Source organism: Huiozyma naganishii, chromosome 13 (genome assembly GCF_000348985.1).
Source record: "Huiozyma naganishii CBS 8797 chromosome 13, complete genome".
Lineage (NCBI taxonomy): Eukaryota > Fungi > Ascomycota > Saccharomycetes > Saccharomycetales > Saccharomycetaceae > Huiozyma > Huiozyma naganishii.
In genome coordinates this window covers 305,113-325,045 of record NC_035934.1, presented here as the reverse complement: position 1 = coordinate 325,045, position 19,933 = coordinate 305,113, and the positions used below count along the sequence as shown (strand labels likewise).

Sequence of the window (19,933 nt, the reverse complement as noted above, 5' to 3'; positions counted from 1 at the left end):
TTTGCTTCATTTTTTTTTTGACTGAAAAATTTCACTCTCTGTGAGCGATGAGCTTCTCACATTGACCAACTACTCTCTGACTTACAATAACACTTCTTCCCCCCTCCTATTCCCTCCGTATACAGGTCCAATCGTTATAGCAATGAAGATCAAGACCATCAAAAGAAGCGCCGATGACTATGTCCCCGTGAAGTCGACGCAAGAATCGCAGATGCCCAGAAACTTGAACCCTGAGCTGCACCCTTTTGAAAGAGCTAGGGAATACACAAAGGCGCTGAACGCGACAAAACTGGAAAGGATGTTTGCAAAGCCTTTCATCGGCCAACTTGGACATGGTCATAGAGATGGTGTCTACGTTGTTGCGAAAAACTACCATAACCTGAACAAGCTGGCCACTGCTTCTGGTGACGGTGTTATCAAGTATTGGAACATGTCTACCAGGGAGGAGTACGTTTCGTTCAAGGGCCATTACGGTCTTGTCACGGGTCTGTGTGTCACACCTGAGGGACTCTCTGTAGGGGGTCTCTCCAACCAGAATCACATGCTTTCCTGTGGTGACGATAAGACGATCAAACTATGGTCCATCAATAACGATGACTTCGCCAACATCAAATCTGACGAGGAACTTATCACGAAGACGAATGGGTCAGGTGCACTGTTGAAGACTTTCTACGGTGAGCACGCATTCCAAGGTATTGACCATCACAGGGAGAAGCCGTTGTTTGTGACCGGTGGTGCGAAGATTGAGCTTTGGGATAACAACAGGTCGACCCCACTAACGAACCTGTCCTGGGGTGCTGACAATATTACCAGTCTCAAGTTCAACCAGAGTGAGACAGATATTGTGGCCAGTGCCGGAAGTGATAACTCTGTTGTGCTTTACGATCTGAGAACGAACTCGCCAACACAAAAGATCGTTCAGTCGATGAGAACGAATGCTATCTGCTGGAATCCCATGGAACCATTCAACTTTGTTGTCGCGAATGAGGATCACAATGCGTACTATTACGATATGCGGAACATGTCCCGGTCGTTGAATGTGTTCAAAGACCATGTCAGCGCTGTGATGGATGTTGACTTTTCGCCCACTGGTGACGAAATTGTTACCGGTTCGTACGATAAAACGATCAGAATATTTAAGACCAACCAGGGTCACTCGAGGGAGATCTACCACACGAAGAGAATGCAGCATGTGATGCAAGTTAAGTACTCTATGGATTCGAAATACTTGATCAGTGGTTCTGATGATGGTAACGTTAGGATGTGGAGAAGCGTTGCCTGGGATAGATCGAATGTTAAGACGACGAAGCAGAGATCCAAGCTAGAATATGATGAAAAGTTGAAGGAGAGGTTCAAGTACATGCCCGAAATCAGAAGAATTAGTAGGCACAGACACGTTCCTCAGGTCATTAAGAAGGCTAAAGAAATTAAGGATATTGAGTTGAGTTCGATCAAGAGAAGAGAGAACAATGAGAGGCGTACGAACAAGGATAAGAAGTATGTTCCTGAAAGAAAGAAGCAAATTGTTGGGACTGTCTTTGAATACGAGCAGAGAAATGTTCGGAAAACCGATGGTGGTAGTGACGACGATGTGGAATGATCTTGATCAGGGAATCTGACGTTTAACGAGACGGTAAAATGTAATATAGACTAGATATACAAAAAGTAATATAAATACAACTAAAAGAAAGACTATTCGGAAGAGAAAATGAAAGTATGCGTAAACTCTTGGGAAAGAAGTAGGGGTAGGGGTCTGTGTTTCAGCCCGTGACACTTGACAGAGGTGCTGTGTGGGTAACTTGTTCTGGCAGAGGAGGAAGAGGGTAGAGCCCCTCAACAAGCAAGTCTGGATGTGTACGTAGAACCAGCTTCCGTACGGTTAATTAAGATAAAAAATTATTCCAGCTAAAAGAAGGGAGGAAAACGATAAGATTGCCGTCTCGAAAAAAAAAATGAGAATTCGTATGAGGCATAGCAGGCTGAAAGTGTGCAAAAAAAAAAGCGTAAAAATCTATCGAGGCAGAGCGACTCTGCTATATGTGTGCTTGCTATAGGTCTGAAAAAAAAAGTAAACAGTAGATTTGCTTCAGTCGTTCTTTTTCAAAGTTTCCAGCAGAGTTGTGCTATATCGAGACATCCAACACTTTCCCGACATCCAGCACGTTATCCATGGCAAGGTCTTCAAGTAGAGGTATGATGTCTAGCAATTCATTATCATGCGTGTCCGAGAACCACGATGATATGGGGATGGCATGTTGTGGGTGGAAGATGTACGATGCTGGGGAGTTATCCAGTATGATGATATTGGATAGAGGTCTCCCGATCTGTGACAGATTCTTGATGTAGTTCCCCTCGTAATTATAGCAGGCCTCCCTGAAAAGTCTGTGGTGGATGGATTTGTCCTTGTCCAGGATGTCGAGTAATGGGTCACCGTACCTGGACACACTTGCCGTGAATACAACCACTTCGTAAAGTTTCCCCACTCTTCTTAGAAACTCGTCGACTCCGGGTCTCTTAATAACGTAGACGTTGTGTATTTGATCGTCGATGTCCACCGGTAGTACGAAATCTGCAGATTTCAAGTACTTAAAGGAGGAATGTACCAGCGTTTCATCCAAGTCGAGCACTAGACATTTGCGGTGTGAGACGGCTTTACTTGGTGGTGGTAGCAAAGTGGAGTACCCTGCCGCGTGGTACTGGTCTGGTTGCAAGACTGTGAGGTCTACAAATTCATCCTCGTCGACCTCGTCGAATGGCTGTGTCATGTTGTAATCCTGCGCGTCCGTCGTTTGGTCATTGGGTGCACCGTCTGAGTATATCACGTTAGGGTCTATCACTGGGTTATTATCTGCCTCGTGCGATTGGACTGACGTCAGCTGGGTCTCTGCTCCCTGGACCATTAGTTTTGGAGTTTCTTTATCATCCGTGTCGACCTGCATTGGATCATGTGTGGAGGCGTCTGCTTGCTTCTGTTGTCGTTGTTTCTGGTGGTTTGCTGGGTAGTCCGAGCTTGAGTTCCCCGTGCTCCTGTCTGTTTCGTTGTTGTACACGTTCAGCGTATCCTTTTCGTCGACTCTGTGACTTTGTTGACTGTTGTTTTCTATCGGGTCTCTTTTCACATCATCCATATCGTAGTCCTCTTCGTAATCCTCATCATCGGCATCACCATCAGAGTTACCAATGGCCCTACCACCATTCAATTTAGCAGATTGAGAACCGCCATTCACCTGTTTTGGTCGGGATACACCCTCGGGAGATTGTTTCTGGTGTTGAACAGCACTGCTGTTTGTTCTCGATGCCGAATGTGGCATTTGTTCGTTTGTTGTACTCGTGTCTTTTTGCTTATATTTGTGCCTGTTGTTGCTACCTGTGCCTGTAGAGTCACTTGCCCTCCCGTTTGCTGCTTGTGTTTCCTTAGTGTTTACTACTGCTGTCGATGATACTGTATTCTTCGAAGCGTAACTTTGTGGTTGCCTTTTCTTGTCGTAGTTGTTATTTTTATTATTCTTTTTGCTCGCCGTTGAAGAAGAGTTTGTAGCACAACACAAAATCGAAGAGATAAATCCCATTTGAAGGCCTGTACCCCACAACCTCTTCTCACCAATGCCCCCTTTTCGTCCCTCGATCAAACGCAGGGCCCAAAAGGAAAAAAAGAAAGAAAGAAGCAAAGACAGAACGGATACGCAATTGATACCGGTTCCAGGAAGAAACAACAAAGGAAAATAGTGTACCTATCCAAAAAAAAGCCAAACCCTGTAACCGGAAGCTTGACACGTAATGAAAGAATCGTTAAAAAAAGAGGAGGAAGAAGATTTTATCAGTATATATCTTTCTCTCTCCCTTTCTCTATATTCGCACTTTTCAATTTTTTCGCTTTGTTTTGAATTTTCTCGTCTTCTGTGAAAAGAGAGAGGAGAGAAGTTCTGTAGTATAGTATGCAGCCCGCCAAAAGAAGAGAAACGATCACGATTGGGGGTTCCCGAGCGGACTGGAGAACACTCGACACCTTCTCTGCTGGGGCGAAGGTCTGTGCGGTCGCCGGTGGTCGGTTGTTTGTGTCTCCTGGGACTGCAACCCGCTGCAACCCGCTGCGAGAAACAGTTTTCGGTTCAAATTTTTTTTTTCTTTTTTTTTTCTAGAATTTTTCTGCCGTCGAAAACGACGTTTTTGGCGCTGCTCGCGGCGTCCGGGTTTCGCGCTTCACAGTGTGTCAAGCACTGCGCTGTAGCCAGGTGCCACCAGCTGGTGCTCCTGCAGCCTCCCATGATCGCTGCTTTGTACTGATTGCTGCGCTGTACTCAGCGCTGTGTTTGCGTTGTTTCTCGGCGTGGAACCTTCCCGGAGAGTGGCTTGCTTGGAATATCACTTTGTACGGTTTTGGGCAGGTGAATGTGAGATGATGTCTCCCCGTACAGTGAGTAAGAGCTTGCGATGCACTACTGTGAAAGGTTGAGAGTGCAGCAGGGCCGACGTGTCGAACCAGAGGAGGCAAGGTAGACACTATTTTTTTTGATGGAAGAGACTGGCCCGTCGAGACCGCTTTCGCGGGATCAGATGCAGACGCTCAGGATGAGAGTCGTCGAGGAATCTCCCAGATTGTACAGGGACAATCTGCTCTCGGATCCCGTTTCGCAGGTGGTGCAGCAACAGAAGCTCCACCAACAACAACAACAACAGAAGCAGACTGTGAGGAAGATGGATGCACCCGCTGAGACTGTTGGTGCTGCAGGTTTCCGGTCTGCTAACCTCGGGAGCTTTGAAAACCCTGTTCTGGACAAAGTGATCAGTAGGACAATCAACAAAGAATCAGAGTTCCAAGTAGTGGTCACCAACGTGCTCATATTCTTTCTGTGGAACCTGCTTTACAAATCAACCCAGTTGCTTCTAGAACACTCGGCGTACGGACGCAAGTTATCCAAACAGTGCATGCAAACGCTATGGTCTCTCCAAAGGGCACACCCACGGTGGGGGCCCCTGTGGCAACTATTCCAAGATGCATCCGTCGTCAAGGCAGACTACTTGAACCACTTGGTTGGGATCGTACTAGGGTTCAACATCGTCACGGCTTTGTTCAAACTGAGGTCCAGAATTAACACGCGCGATTTGGAACTGACACAGAGGCAGAGAGAGTTGCTAGGGTTGGATCCGAGGAACCACCCACAGGGGGACACAAAAGGTGGTCATATCACTAAACCACACGTCGTTATTTCCTCATCAAATACAGACCGTTCCGCGCAGAACTCTAGACTATCGCGGGACAGTCAAAGTAGCGCAGGTAGTACGGGGAGTGCACAACAGTCCCCACCACCCACACCGTTCCTCTTCAAATCGTTACAAACGCCGTTGAAGTCGAAACAAACGGACGCGAAGCAGCAACAGACGCCTCACCTCCCGCACACCAAAGTAAGCGCCTTTGGGAATAACCCGTTGACCACTGACAGGAAACAACAAGTCCGCTTCCCCTTCCAGGAAACGGGGCAAGGGACAGGGGTAGCCAGCTCAACTGCATCCATGGCGGATCATCTCCCCAAGACACCAAATTTAACGGCAAACAAAGGTTACATCCCTAGCAGCAAGTACAGTTACATGATGAACTCTCCAAGCCCAATGAAGAGCTTGTAGTCACCCAACTCTTTTAGCTCGATATATATACATATATATTTCAACCGATATGCTTGCACTTGCATCCATGTATTAGTTTCAAAAGCCAATACGATCACCAGTAATCAGGGAACAAAAACCTCAATTTTTGCAAAGTCTCCTTCGACATTGCCTCCGGTTTTGTGGAGATGGACATCTTGATGGACCCCTTGAGGCCGTCCCCTGTAGCCATGAACTCGGGCAGCTCCACGGCCATCTTGTTAATTATCCTCGTGGCCAGTGCGTTCGCATTGCGAGCATTGTTGGACAGGTGCCCCATCACTTGTTCCACAGTGACGGGCTCCTCGTGGTCCATCCAGGCGTCGTAGTCCGTAGACATACAGATCATCTGGTACGGCAGTTCGCACTCACGGGCCAGTTTCGCCTCCGGTAGGACACTCATGTTGATGACGTCGCCGCCAAGCATCCTGTACATCTTGGACTCTGCCCTCGTGGAGAATTGTGGGCCCTCCATGCAGATGACCGTTCTCTCCGCATCGAAGTGTAAAGTGCGCACTTTGGATTCGTCATCGTAGTTGTGAAGAACGTCTTTAAACTGGTGCACGTACTCGGCAAAGGCACGGGAGAAGGGGTTCCCGAACCCGACATGGCCCACGAGCCCGACATCATTGAAATACGAGGACTCTCTGATGCCCTTTGTCCTGTCGATGATCTGCTGCGGCAACACAAAATCCCTCGGCTGAATCTCTTCCCGCAGGGACCCCACCGCAGAAAAAGAAAGCAAAGCTTTACACTGGAGATGTTTCAACGCGGCAACATTGGCCCGGAAGGGAACCCTCGTGGGTGGATATTCGTGGTGCGAGCCGTGTCTCGAGATGAATGCAACGTAGAATAATGCAGCGTTACCGTTACCGTTACCTTCACCGTCACCGTCACCAGGCTGGAACCTAGAGATCGTTACGGGCGACGAAGTCGTCCCCCAGGGCGTCACCATGGGCGGTAACACGGCAATCGGTTTCAAACAGTCCAGCTTGTACAGCCCGGTGCCGCCGATGATCCCCAGATCAACGGTCCCGTCAAATTGTTCCGGCAGCATAGTTCCTGTCATATCAGCAACAGCAGCTCTCGTCTCCGATGTTATAGACCACACACCACGAACCCAATTCCTCAAGACTGTTCCAGGATCGTTTCGCGATGGCATCGGAAAGAATCTCGAAACATCAAAAAATTATTTTTTTTCACTTTTTTTTTTGAAGGGGATTTTTAACTTCTCAAAAATCCCCTTCAAGAAGTCGACGCTCTCTCTCACTCTCTCACTTGGATCAAGGCCAGGAACAGTTGTAATCAGGGCAGTCCAGTCAGTGATATTCTGTGAAACCAGCTGAATATAAACACACAGACAGAAGTGCGTGCTTGCGTCGCCTCTCTTTTTTTTTTAACACAGACGTCTATTTCCATAGGTGACGTTCTAATCGCTCACACAACACAACAGGTCTCGGTATGCCCGGTCGAAACTCTACGGACGGTACGAGCATCCATAAGGTACATTCTGTTGGTGCTCAGGAATTGGATCAGCAGCACCAGCAGCAGCAAAAGTTGTCGCCTGCGAATTCGAGGTTCGACCGTTCCGTTCACGATGATAAACCGCGATTCAGGTACGGGTACGACGACGACGTTGCTAGCAGTCAAACCCAGGATAATGCAAGGAGGAGGAGAAGCATATACGACTCTCTCGGGGTGCTGAGAACTTCGAGCAATGAGAGCTCGGTGAACTCGAACGACGAAAGAGAGACGAAAAGTTTGAAATCCGTTAGGAGCTCTCGGTACCAGCAGCCGGAGTTACAGAAGACACAGAAGGTGGAGACCAAAACGAAGGGCGGGCCCAATTTCTTGAAGAAGACTCTGAGTACTCTGTCCCTGAGTTCTGCTGCAGCCCCGGATGACGAGAGTGCGTCGTCGCATGCACCACGCAAGTCGCACCACACTCACGGCGAACCCTTACAGAGTAAGAGAAGCGCGGCAGCTACAGGATTACTTCACAGCGGCGAATCTGTTCCCCCACCGCGGAAGACATCCTTCGCATCCAATCTATTCAAAAGACTGTCAGGGAGCTCACCACATTCGAATAAACTGGGGAGGCCGAGTAAGAGTAAGATCACGCCGACCACTAGTAATCAAGTGCCGATGCACACCCCGCTGGAAGAAGCGGAGGCCGATAATCCAGATTATATAGGCCCACAGAATCCAAACACATCGGCCACGAAAGTACCCAGAAGAGGGTCGAAGGATTCCATCTTCCCACTAGTCGAAAACGTTCCGCACCATATCCGTAGTAAGATTGGGGATATTCAGGAAGATATGAACGGGCTGATAGCAGAGGTCCCCAGGTTGAAGAGAAACCACACATCAGCTTCAGGGGCTTCACTCTCGTCCACTAACATCAACAGCAGTAGTAAAGTGCCATCTGTGGGGAGTCAACTGAACTCGGTAGATAGTGGGTCCAATCCATCTATGTCCTCTGGGAAAATGCAAACGTCACGGAGACATTCCGCCGTCTCGAAGGAGAGGGACCCGTATACACTAAAGTTCAAAGAACCAGGTGAATTGCCCTCAGAAAAACAGAGGAGCGTGTCAGATGGTAATATCGGACCTGAGGTGGTAGAAGGCCAGAACAATAAGAGACCCTCGGTTGTGCTGACTGAATCCGGATTGTTCCCTCTGGACACCAACCTTGATGATTTGACCGATATCACAAAGACTGTGGAGGCAAGAGAGGACAAAATACCTGATATACATACGAAGAAACGGGAACCCTCTCTTGAGGGAATGCCAGAGGATCCACACGTTTGGGAGGATAATCCTTTGGAACCAATAAGGTCTGCGTCTGCCTTGAACTTCAGGGCGGTAGAATCGGAAGAGGCGAAAAAAATATTTCCACCCAATATCATTGATCCACAGAGCACTCATTGGGTGGCTCCTGAAAGTTGGGACGTTGACATCGCAGTGAAACAGAAGAAAAAGGCGAGAGCGAAGTCCAAAAGGAAACACGAAAGGGCTACTGCCGCAACAGGTGGCTCTGTCTCATCCAAATCGGTGAATCGGATCAAAAATGGTCTTGTCATGACTCCCTCAAGGCAAAACGAAGAAGGTAACGAAGACGCAGATGACTCTGATTTGATAGACAACATCGAGTATTCCTCAGGAGAGGACACATCTTCTTCTTTGACGAGCACATCAAGCTCTAATTCGGCAAGTTGCGCATCTTCCGATGGTGAGTTCGATAACGGACCATGCTCAGGAGACAAGAAGTTGGATGAAGATAAGGTTGGAAAGTTTGATATTTCTGGACGGACGTTTTCGTCTGTGAACTTGGCATCTGTCGACAAGTCTCCAAGCGCCGTGAATGTTCTCAACTTGGACGATGAAAGAAGCGATAAAGTCGAATATGAACTCGAACGTTACTACAAGGACTACAGCGACTTAGACATTAAAAAACACTACGCGATCAGGGTTTTTAACGTGGATGATACATTCACCACACTGATGTGCACGCCAGGAACCACAGTGGAAGAGATGATACCAACTTTGAAGAAGAAGTTTAATATCACTTCGAAAAGTAGTTATCAGATTTCTTTAAGAGTTGGGAAGCTCGCAAAAATTTTGAAACCTACCTCCAAACCTATCTTTATCGAAAGGAAACTGCTGTTGTTGAATGGCTACAGAAAGTCAGATCCATTACACATTATTGGGATTGAGGATTTGAGTTTTGTGTTTAAATTCCTTTTCCACCCAGTGACACCGTCGCATTTTACTGCAGAGCAAGAGCTAAGGCTACTAAGAAGCGATTTCGTACATGTTGATCTAAGAAATATGGATTTGACCACACCACCTATCATATTTTACCAACACACTTCAGAAATTGAGAGTCTTGACGTTTCCAATAATGCAAACATTTTTCTGCCTTTGGAATTTATAGAGAGTACAATCAAATTAATGAGTTTGAGAATGGTTAATGTGAGGGCCTCTAAGTTTCCGGTAAATGTTACAGAAGCCTACAAATTGGTATCCTTGGAACTACAAAGAAATTTCATTAAAAAGGTTCCAAAAACTATATCCAAACTGGGGAACTTGACCATACTGAATTTGCAATGTAATGAGCTAGACAGGCTGCCAAAAGGGTTTGCTCAGTTAAAGAATCTACAACTGCTAGATTTGTCATCAAACAAGTTTGTCGAGTACCCAGAAGTTATTAACAACTGTGTCAACCTGTTACAAGTTGATTTGTCATACAACAAAATCTACAAGATTCCCGCCTCCATAAACAAGTTGGTGAAACTGGTAAAAATGAACCTATCTCACAATAAGTTAAATGAGTTGGAAGATATTTCAGGCATGAAAAATCTGAGGACCTTGACTCTCCCCCATAACAGGATCACACAGGTAAAAACCATGTCAGAGAGCTTGCAGAATTTGTACCTGACCGATAATAGAATATCAAACTTTGAAGATAAGTTACCGAAGTTGAGATCTTTAGATTTACAAGAGAACCCCATAACCTCCATCTCGGTTAAGGATTGTTACCCAACGAACATGACTTCTCTGTCATTGAGGAAAGCCCAGTTAGCAAGTATTCCTGGGGAGCTGTTTACCGAACTGTCAAGCTTAGAAAAGTTAGAACTGAATGATAATAACTTGAGTAGGTTACCGAAAGAAATTTCGCTGCTAAGTAGGCTGGTCTATCTGTCTGTTTCCAGAAATAAATTGGAATGTCTTCCACCAGAGCTTTCCAAATTGAAAAGTCTCAGAACCCTGGATTTGCATTCTAATAATATTAGAGACTTTTTTGAAGGGATGGAGGAGATCGAGTTGACTTCCTTGAACATATCCTCTAATGTCCTTGGTACGACAACAATGGAGGGGTCCTTCTTCGACAACATGTTGGCGGGCTCGAAACTATCTAAAAGTTTATTTTTCCTAAGCGCAGCTGATAATCAGTTTGGCGATGACATGTGGCCGTTGTTCAACAGCTTTTCGAAACTACAGAAATTGAATCTGTCGTACAATAATATGACTGATATTTCACAAATGCACCTGACTGATTTGACAGAGTTGTACTTTTCGGGCAATAAATTGAGTACCTTGCCAGGAGAGGTTGTTTCGAAGTGGAAACAGCTAAAAACGCTGATGTTGAACGGGAATCAACTGTTGACACTGCCCTCTGAGCTTTCTCTCTTGACACAATTAACCGCATTTGATGTTGGTTCCAACAAGCTGAAATACAATATCTCAAATTACCTGTTTGATTGGAATTGGAGGAATAATAAAGAGTTGAAGTATTTGAATTTTTCCGGTAACCGTAAATTTGAAATTCGGGGGTCTCTAGTACATGAGCTGAATGCTGATCTATCAGATTTAACTGTTTTACCACATCTGAAAGAGCTAGGGCTAATGGATGTTACACTTAACACCACTAAGGTTCCTGATGAGAGCAGCAATTTCCGTCTAAGAACTACTGTTTCCACGATCAATGGTATGAGGTATGGTGTTGCAGATACATTGGGCCAACGGGACCACGTTTCTTCAAGAGATGTTACGTTCGACAAATTCAGGGGCAACGATGATGAATGTCTGCTCTGTTTGCATGACAGCAAAAACCAAACATCTGACTACGGTCACAATATATCTGGGATTGTCAGGGATATCTACGATAAGATTTTAATCAGACAGTTGGAAAAGTATGGTGACCAAAAGGATGAGGACGTCAAAAAGGCATTGCGTTTCAGTTTCTTACAACTGAATAAGGAGATAAACAATATGTTGAGCTCAGTGGATAGTGGTGCCAACATTGAAAACTTGACTGCAGCAGATTTATTGAGTGGGGCATGTTCTACAGTTATTTTTATCAAGGGCAACAAGTTATATGCGTCCAATCTTGGTGACTGTATGGCTGTTCTATCGAAGAATAACGGTGATTACCAAAAATTGACGAAACAGCATCTCCCAACAAAAAGAGAAGAGTACGAAAGAATTAGAATATCAGGTGGTTATGTGAATAATGGGAAATTGGATGGTGTTGCCGATGTATCAAGAGCGGTTGGGTTCTTCGATTTACTGCCTCATATCCATGCTTCACCTGACACTTCCGTTATAACCCTGTCGAAAACGGACGAAATGTTAATCATAGCAACACACACACTATGGGATTACACAGATATTGAGACTGCGTGTGACATTGCGAGAGAAAACCGTTTAGAACCAATGTTGGCAGCAGAAGCAATGAAAGATCATGCTATCGCGTATGGTTGCCAGGAAAACATCACCATCCTATGTTTGGCACTCGACAAGAGTACTGAGGGAAGCTTAAACAAAAACTCCTTGATGACAAGAAGGAGCACGTTTGAGGACGCTGCGCTGAGGAGACTACAGCCGGAAATTTCTCCACCGACAGGTAATGTTGCGGTGGTTTTCACGGATATCAAAAATTCCACAGTTCTATGGGAACTGTTTCCTAATGCTATGCGGACGGCTATCAAGACGCACAATGACCTAATGCGACGTCAGCTGCGTATATATGGTGGGTATGAGGTGAAGACAGAAGGTGACGCCTTTATGGTAACGTTTCCCACCCCAACTGGTGCTTTGGCATGGTGTTTAAGTGTGCAGTCGAAATTGCTGGATTGTCAATGGCCAGAAGAAATCACGTCCATCCAGGACGGTTGTACCGTGACTGACAATGAGGGGCGAGTGATCTATCAGGGGCTGTCCGTACGTATGGGTATTCACTGGGGTTATCCCGTGACCGAGCTGGATCTGGTCACCCAAAGAATGGACTACTTGGGACCTGTTGTGAATAAGGCTGCTAGAGTGTCTAGTGTTGCTGATGGTGGTCAAATAACGTTAAGCAGTGACTTCATGTCTGAATTTAACAAGATCATGAAGTGTCATGAGGCAGTTGTAAAGGATGGTATGCCGTTGAGGGAAGTTTACAGGGAGCAAATTATTGGAGAGGTTCTTGAAAGAGAAATAGCAATGTTGGAGGGTTCCGGCTGGGAGTTTTTTGTGCTGGGTGAAAAGAAACTGAAGGGTCTGGAAACGAAAGAGTTCATTACCATTGTTTATCCACAGGCACTGGCCAGTAGACACGAGTTTGCGTCTGAGGACGACCAGAGTAAAGCGATAGATGAAGAGCTTCTATTTAGGTTGAGGACCACGTCCAACAGGTTGGAATGTATTCTATCTGTTGTTTCTGGGGGCTCCTTAGAGTTAGAGCACGCCAAGTCCGGGATTACCTTTAACACGCTGGACAGCAATTCCAGGACGTCCATAATGGGTTCTGCCTCAGAGAAGGATGTGATGCTCTTTTTGGATCATCTTGTTACGCGAATCGAGTCATCGGTTGCGTTACTGCAATTGCGCCAAAAGGTCACCACAGGGTTACATCTTTACAATAACATAAGAGGTAAAAAACAATTGAGTGTTTTCGAGTTGATTGACAAACTGCTCGAAGAGGTACCAGGTAATGATCTTACTATATAGTTTAAAATAGTTAATGCTGTAATTTTATATTATTAATGACTTTCGATGACTGTGTTTTACTTGTTTGTTTGTTTGTCTGTTTAATCCTGACTGAATTATCACTTTCTCTCACCTTTGACTCTCTAAATCTTTCATTTCAATACCGGCTTCACTAGTACTCGATTCCAAATTTCCCATCCCTGTAGATATATCCGTTGCTTCCACCATGCCTTCGAAAAAAGTGTCCTTCAATTCACGCCACCTCGAGGTCCACGTTCCTAAGAATATAAGTACCAGCGAGGACAGTATCTGTAAAACTACCCAGGACATAGACGGTAGATGTTTTGTGTACAGCAACAAAATTATGAAATTTATGGCATGCACTGTGACTCCAAAATCCCAGGCAAGTTTGCTTCTTCCAACAATTACAGTGAGGAATATGACACAAATCAGCGAGTCTAAGAGCCAGATGATGGACACGGAGAGACCGTAGCCGTTTGTGAAATCGATATATTTTGACGAAAACAGCCAGTCCAGCATCACAAGCTTGTGTCCTACAAGCTTTGCCCAGATGTAGAAAAGAACGATCGCCGTAGCATAGTAGAACAACTGGAGTATAACAATCTGAACGGTGATTTTCCCCGGTGACAAAGAATCTTGCTTGAATATCTCAGACGGTTTCAGACTCTTCGGAGCCCGCAAATACCTCCTCAAAGACACCATATTTTCTTTTCTCCTCTGAGTATCCTTGTATCGATCGACCTTAGGTGAGGAAGGGATCAAAACAAACAAAACGGGGAAGTGGAGGGGAAATGAGCTAGTCCCTTCACAAAGATTAATTTCGTCTTTTCAAGAGACAAATCGTATTATTTTTTTTTGGTTTAACAAACAAGATAAAAGGCTCCAATTGACAACCTCTATGTTTCGTACCTCTCTTCTGCCTGTTGCTGCAAGAAATACCGTTTATAATACCACCACTGTTATCAATTTCAACGGCGCTGTTCTCTTTGTGAAGAGAAGGCGGACCGTTACTACGATTCGTTCCATTCACAATTTTATGTTTTTGGTGAGAAATGCAGACGCCGCATGTTACCCGGTGTGATTGGCTGTTCTGAGTCCCCGGTTGTAGAACCGATGAAGGACGGCTTAGAGGAGACTGAGGGAAGGGGAAGTGCTGTCTGGAGTTTGTTAGTCCATGGGGAGGCGTTAGTAACACACGTCTACAGTGTTCAGTAACGATGTCGTTTGGTGGTAAGAAATTTCGGTCGAGGAGACAGCAATTAGCGTACGAGGCATCTTTGGCAGGCCGGTACCAGAAACTGATGAAGAAGAATCCGTTCCTGTATTTTGGAGTGCCCTTCTGTGGGATGATAGTGCTGGGATCTTACTGGCTTGCAGGATTTACAGAGGTCAAGTATGAGCGTGAAGACAGGAGGATCAATGAAATGAACGAGGAGGATCTGTTGAAGATAAAGAAAAACCAAAGGAAGTTCGACATCAAGGACGAATACTATCGCTTGCAAGGGCTAGCGGAGGAAGATTGGGAACCAATACGTGTTACAAGATTGGAAGGTGAGTCCGAGAACGTGTGGGATACAAGCCCGAAGAGTTGAAAGGTAACGGGAGAACGAATAATAGGAACAATGAATTCATGTTTGCGATTACTGTACTGTAGTTGCTTATCCACCACATTCCAACACTAAAGCTAAACTTTATTTGAATACCCTGCAAAGGATTGTAAACAAAACTGTTGTATATATACTTCTGTTACACTTTCCCACTTGTAGAGTCTGTTTTCTTCGGTATTTACTAGGATCATATTTTCCTGTCACTAAGAATACACTTTATAATGGTCTATATATTCATTGTCATCGTAACAAAAACTAATAACCGTAACCGCTTGAACATAATGATTACAGGAAGGGGGGACCATGCAAAAAGGGCTCGCTTGAGGGCAGGCAATCTGAGCAAAAGTTTATTTCCGCGAGCGGCATCTTAAAGGTGGACAATAGCTGGTTAACCTCATGATAGTACCACGCTTTATTTATAAGTGTAAGCACTTCATTATCTTTTTGGACGGGAGTGCGTTCTTTGCTCCTTCTATCATACAAACAAAATCCATTTATATATATATGCTACACGTCTGTTTAGAGCCTCGAACTATCGTATATTATAACATACAAGAAAAGTTAGTATTCTTTGCTTTTATTATGCCAGCGTGAAAAGTAAGCTGGTTAGATTCACAGTACAATTGTACTGTGAATCAAATTTGATTATCTTATTGACACCATATCTGTTAGCGTAAGACTCGGTTGTTGATGTGGACAAGGGTCAAACTAGGTTCTTATACAATCTAGCTAATATTTAAGTACATAGTCTAGTCTACCCGTTGGTTGTACCTTGCTATGATTATTATCTAATCAGTTATTCTTGGTTATTCCTTGGTTCATATTCAGAGAAGCTTCAAGGCCTGAGATAATCCTGCATGGCCTGGTTATATATGATTCGGAAGTATCTGTGGGGTGCACTTATTAAACACATCCCTTACCCGGGTTCATAGTGTCCCGTGCCGTTGTATAATTGGTGGCCAGCCAGCCATATTGGGGACTTCCACAAATTATCCTAACAGAATTTATCCTCAAAATTCTTATTCTTTCAAATTATTTTTATTTGGTACTCAAAGGTAATTTATTTAAAATAATGATGAAATATATGAAACCTTTGTCCCTCTGATTACTTCCACTCTTGGGAAAGTAGCAGAGACTGTTTGCTTATGCATTAAACCTTTAATAGGTATTGTATTATTCTGTTATGTGTATAATTGATCAGCACGTAGAAATATGCTTGAAAAACTCTGGTTTGACCTTGCTATTTTGAGACTCTTACGAAGCCTGAGAGGACGCACACGTCAATGTTAAAGATAAGGTTTATAACCCTTTGCAATAACTGCCCAACTTGAAGACCAAATCGTTAACAAATCTCGAATTAAGCACGCGTTACGGGTTACACTAAGCTGTTGCAGTGTAGCCAGTGATTGTATAAAGGTAGTATTAAGGGTAGAATCCATAGTAGATTTTGTTCACTGTACTCAGTGGTAGATACATAATATACAGTACTATTTTACATACGTTCGTCTTTTATAGGTGAGAAGGTTTTTCACCTCATCGACAAACTCAGGATGTTTCCATTTTGGGTAATAGATAACAAAGCGGTGATGTTGGCATTTTAAGCAATATCCCAACAATATCCCAACACATATAGTATCCTTTGGCTTGTATACAGACTTTATCTCACAATATTGGATGACCAAACTAAGCAAAAAAAAAATATTGACATTTTCGTATCAAACTAGAAAGCAAAAACTACTTTGCTAAATTCGTCGTTAGCGATTATGTTACACATATATTTGGATAATTCATGTGATAAAATATTATTTTTTGTTATTTGAAATATATTTTAAAAAAATAGTTTGTTTAGGTAAAATTAAAATGTTTTAAAGATATAAAAAAAAACTATTTAGTCATATTTGACGGTTTTTTGAAATACATGTGCTTGAACCATTTTTATGTATTTTTGATAATGGGGATATGTTGGAACATTTGCTAAGTGTATTCGGGGCCATAAGCGAAGGTGCCCACCTGCGGTTGTTGAGTTGGAAATTATAGAAAGAAACAGATGCTTTGTCGATGTGCAGTTAGTTGTACTTATATAACATATGCTCTCCTTCGAAGAGCCTCTGCGCAAGATTTGTAAATAATTGGTCAATGGATGAAAAGATATTGTCTTGTTGAATTAGGTGCAAAGTATAAGTGAATTATGCGTCCCTTATTATATAAACTGCGCTCTCCAGATTTAAAGTGATTATCCGTAGTCTCAATTCTCTACAGGTTATGATCTGTGGAGTTTGGGACAGCATTCCGGAACTTTCAGTTTTGAATGCCCATAGTCGTGGGCAACCTTCAGCATCAGTGTTTTTTAACATCTGCCTCGTTTTTGTAAGTCCCAGGTGTATTTCCTGTGCCATATCACTATGTGACACATCACAACAAAACAAGGTTTCTGACTAAGCAAATCAAGTGTTATAGGAGCTGTAGTGCTTGGATTAGATTCATTGTAGATGTAGTTTTTTTCTATTAATTTGTCCCTTTAAGATCAATGGGATGTGTTGCGACGGGGTGCAGGAAGTAAACCTGTGACACATAATCAATTACGAATGGCACGTGACAGACAAAGTATGCCGACGCAAACTGAGATATAGCAGAAGAAGTTTTCTGTTGGATGAAGACCTTACGTCTTCATCACTTATGTACAATATATAAGAGGGTGAACTAGTGCGTCACTTATCATATACAATATGTCTTCCAAAGTCAAAGACATCCTTTATAGTCTTAAAAACTTGCATAGATGACCTGCTAATTGCCAGCTCATCGGATAAGGAAATCAACAAAATTAAGGAATATCTATCCTCTGTGTACAAAATGAAAGACCTGGGACATATCCAAAAATTTCTGGGTATGAATATCAAACAATCCCCAGAAACGATCAGCCTCAGTCTCTATGACTACATTGAAAAGAAAGTCAAAGAACTAGGATACAAGGATTTGAAGGCAACGCACACGCCGTTTCAAACCCATGGTCGATATGAGGAAGCGCCTCCAAAGATATTCAACATTACGGAATATCAGCGTTTGATTGGCACACTACTCTTTTTCGCCAACACAGGCAGACCAGATGTTGCTTTCTCGGTCTCCTATCTCTCTTCAGATTCCTCAAGGATCCTCGTTAAGTCCACCTAATCGGGGTTAAACAGGTCCTAGCTTGGTTGTGGCGGGGCCATCTGTGATGGGATGGTGTACTGTTGTGATATATTAAACTCCACCAAAGACCAGTCCATTGTATACCGAAACGACGGTAAATCTCGGTTTGACATCTACACAGATGTATCCTATGCTGACACTTCAGAGGCAAAATTTGCCTATGGATATGTTCTAAAATACGCCGACGGACCTGCCTCCAAAAAAATTCCTTGTGTTGTTCTGTCAACCACTGAAGCAGAATACGTGGCGGCTAACGAAAGTATCGAAGAAACCATTTGGTTGGATGAGATACTCAAAGGTCTGGGGATCTTCAAGTGCCACTGAACGAATACAAATTCCCCTAGAACAAGATTGACAACGTACAATCTCAACTGGAAAAGCTGATCGAATCCAATTACTACCTACACAATACAGCGAAAGACGGCTACGGATCGTACTTGCAAGCCTACTCCTTGTGGTCTGTCGGTGATTTTCAAAATGTATCTGTAGGTAGATTTTCCCTCAGGAGTGTCCACATTGGATGCATCTGTAAAAATATCAAATTTGGATTAGCCATTGTTATGATATGTAATGGACTGTTCTTTTGTGGAGTCCAAGTTTAATATCTATTACCCAAAATAACGCCATCTGAAGTTAGTCGGATAAGTGAAAATATTCTTCTTTATAGAAGACGAAGATTTGTAGAATAGCGATGTATATTACGCATCTACCACTGAATACATTGAAGAGAATAAATGTCAACTCTACAATGAATCTAGTGCAAAGTGTACTGAGCCTGCAACAATATCTGGTGTCGGTAATGGTGAAATCATTCAAACAATCGACAGATATGCCTGTGGGGTTAGAACAGCCCAACGGCCTGCTGATTTACGGACCGGTATGGTCCCTGGAGCCGTTACTTGCAGGCTCAATTCTAGATAAAGTGTTGTGTAAAGCTACTGGAAGATTACCTCGACAACAGCTCTTTGCATAAAAACGTTTCTTGTAGAACAGTTCGTATGAGAGGATCATATTCTGATTTCACATCTCGTCAGATTAGAAGTCATATGGTAGCCCGTGGTCTAATATAAAGACCTTGCACACAATGTGATTTAGCTCAGTGTTGTTTCCATATTTTTCCAATACTTTTTCTCTCACATGGTGGATGCAAACAAATAATTGAAGAGCGATACAGAAAAGTGGATGAGATGCAAGTTTAGTGAAGTTCTGAGCGGCGTGAAGGTTATCCAATCGGTTTGACCCTGCACGTTGAATAGTTTTCCACACATCGCAAACTCCCAAACTGTTCCACATACCTCGATTCCTTCTAAAACTTCTTTCCCCTCGTTTGTATTTCTACCCGTTTTCCGTTTGAAATCCATCTCGATGGCGCTTTGTATATTCTCTCGCTCGTGCTGTGTGTAAGCACCAGAACAATGAGCTTATTATTACAAAATTAACGTTGATCCACTCAGATTAAAAGTTGGATTGAGCAAAATGTCATATATGTAAGTAATGACATCATCTACATCGTTGAGAGTGCTGGAATTTGTGAGTAAAACTGTAATTTCATTTGGTAAACTGCATTTTTATAGATTTTGAAAAAGATAAAAAAATTCATTTGAGAACATTTTTTATTGAATTGATGTAAGATGTACACGTTGTATAGTTCTATTTAGAGAAACCGATACAGAATTCACGTAATAGAAGCCTGTAGCAGGATGTGTGAAGCATATCCCAACGAATTCCAGTAGAAAGGTACTGTGAAAAACCGGACACGATGACTGAGAATACTACCTGTATGAAGTTATAATTCGCAGCCTGTAGTTTCACACGAGAAAAATTTTCACTTTAGAAAATTTTCTTGAATCTTGATAGAAGTAGTTCGTTACATGGTTCCGTTTAGAGAAACCGCTCCAGCTGATATAACCTTGTTCCTGCTATCCAGAACGCGAGTCTAACTAAATATGATACTCAAGGCCAACATAACAAAATCAGGCATGTGAGACCTGGCAATTCTA

The 19,933-nt window shown here is 43.6% G+C and overlaps 7 protein-coding genes across 7 annotated transcripts; 4 read left to right on the top strand and 3 right to left on the bottom strand.

The window, feature by feature from the left end:
- Positions 1–142: 142 nt before the first annotated feature.
- Positions 143–1,600, top strand: SOF1 (rRNA-processing protein SOF1; the record flags this gene model as incomplete). The annotated part of the gene is made up of 1 exon (XM_022611036.1): positions 143–1,600. One exon carries the CDS (start codon positions 143–145, stop codon positions 1,598–1,600), a length of 1,458 nt encoding a protein of 485 aa, XP_022467272.1.
- Positions 1,601–2,123: 523 nt separating this feature from the next.
- On the bottom strand, positions 2,124–3,569 carry PSR2 (putative phosphatase; the record flags this gene model as incomplete). Its single annotated transcript, XM_022611035.1, has 1 exon — positions 2,124–3,569. One exon carries the CDS (start codon positions 3,567–3,569, stop codon positions 2,124–2,126), a length of 1,446 nt encoding a protein of 481 aa, XP_022467271.1.
- A 943-nt stretch (positions 3,570–4,512) lies between these two features.
- POM34 (Pom34p) lies at positions 4,513–5,622 on the top strand (the record flags this gene model as incomplete). The annotated part of the gene is made up of 1 exon (XM_022611034.1): positions 4,513–5,622. The coding sequence occupies one exon, from the start codon at positions 4,513–4,515 to the stop codon at positions 5,620–5,622; it is 1,110 nt and encodes a 369-aa protein (XP_022467270.1).
- Positions 5,623–5,716: 94 nt separating this feature from the next.
- Positions 5,717–6,709, bottom strand: MEU1 (S-methyl-5-thioadenosine phosphorylase; the record flags this gene model as incomplete). Its single annotated transcript, XM_022611033.1, has 1 exon — positions 5,717–6,709. The coding sequence occupies one exon, from the start codon at positions 6,707–6,709 to the stop codon at positions 5,717–5,719; it is 993 nt and encodes a 330-aa protein (XP_022467269.1).
- A 392-nt stretch (positions 6,710–7,101) lies between these two features.
- CYR1 (adenylate cyclase) lies at positions 7,102–13,137 on the top strand (the record flags this gene model as incomplete). The annotated part of the gene is made up of 1 exon (XM_022611032.1): positions 7,102–13,137. The coding sequence occupies one exon, from the start codon at positions 7,102–7,104 to the stop codon at positions 13,135–13,137; it is 6,036 nt and encodes a 2,011-aa protein (XP_022467268.1).
- Positions 13,138–13,245: 108 nt separating this feature from the next.
- SYS1 (Sys1p) lies at positions 13,246–13,839 on the bottom strand (the record flags this gene model as incomplete). Its single annotated transcript, XM_022611031.1, has 1 exon — positions 13,246–13,839. The coding sequence occupies one exon, from the start codon at positions 13,837–13,839 to the stop codon at positions 13,246–13,248; it is 594 nt and encodes a 197-aa protein (XP_022467267.1).
- A 515-nt stretch (positions 13,840–14,354) lies between these two features.
- On the top strand, positions 14,355–14,729 carry COX16 (Cox16p; the record flags this gene model as incomplete). The annotated part of the gene is made up of 1 exon (XM_022611029.1): positions 14,355–14,729. One exon carries the CDS (start codon positions 14,355–14,357, stop codon positions 14,727–14,729), a length of 375 nt encoding a protein of 124 aa, XP_022467266.1.
- Between the last annotated feature and the right edge of the window lie 5,204 nt (positions 14,730–19,933).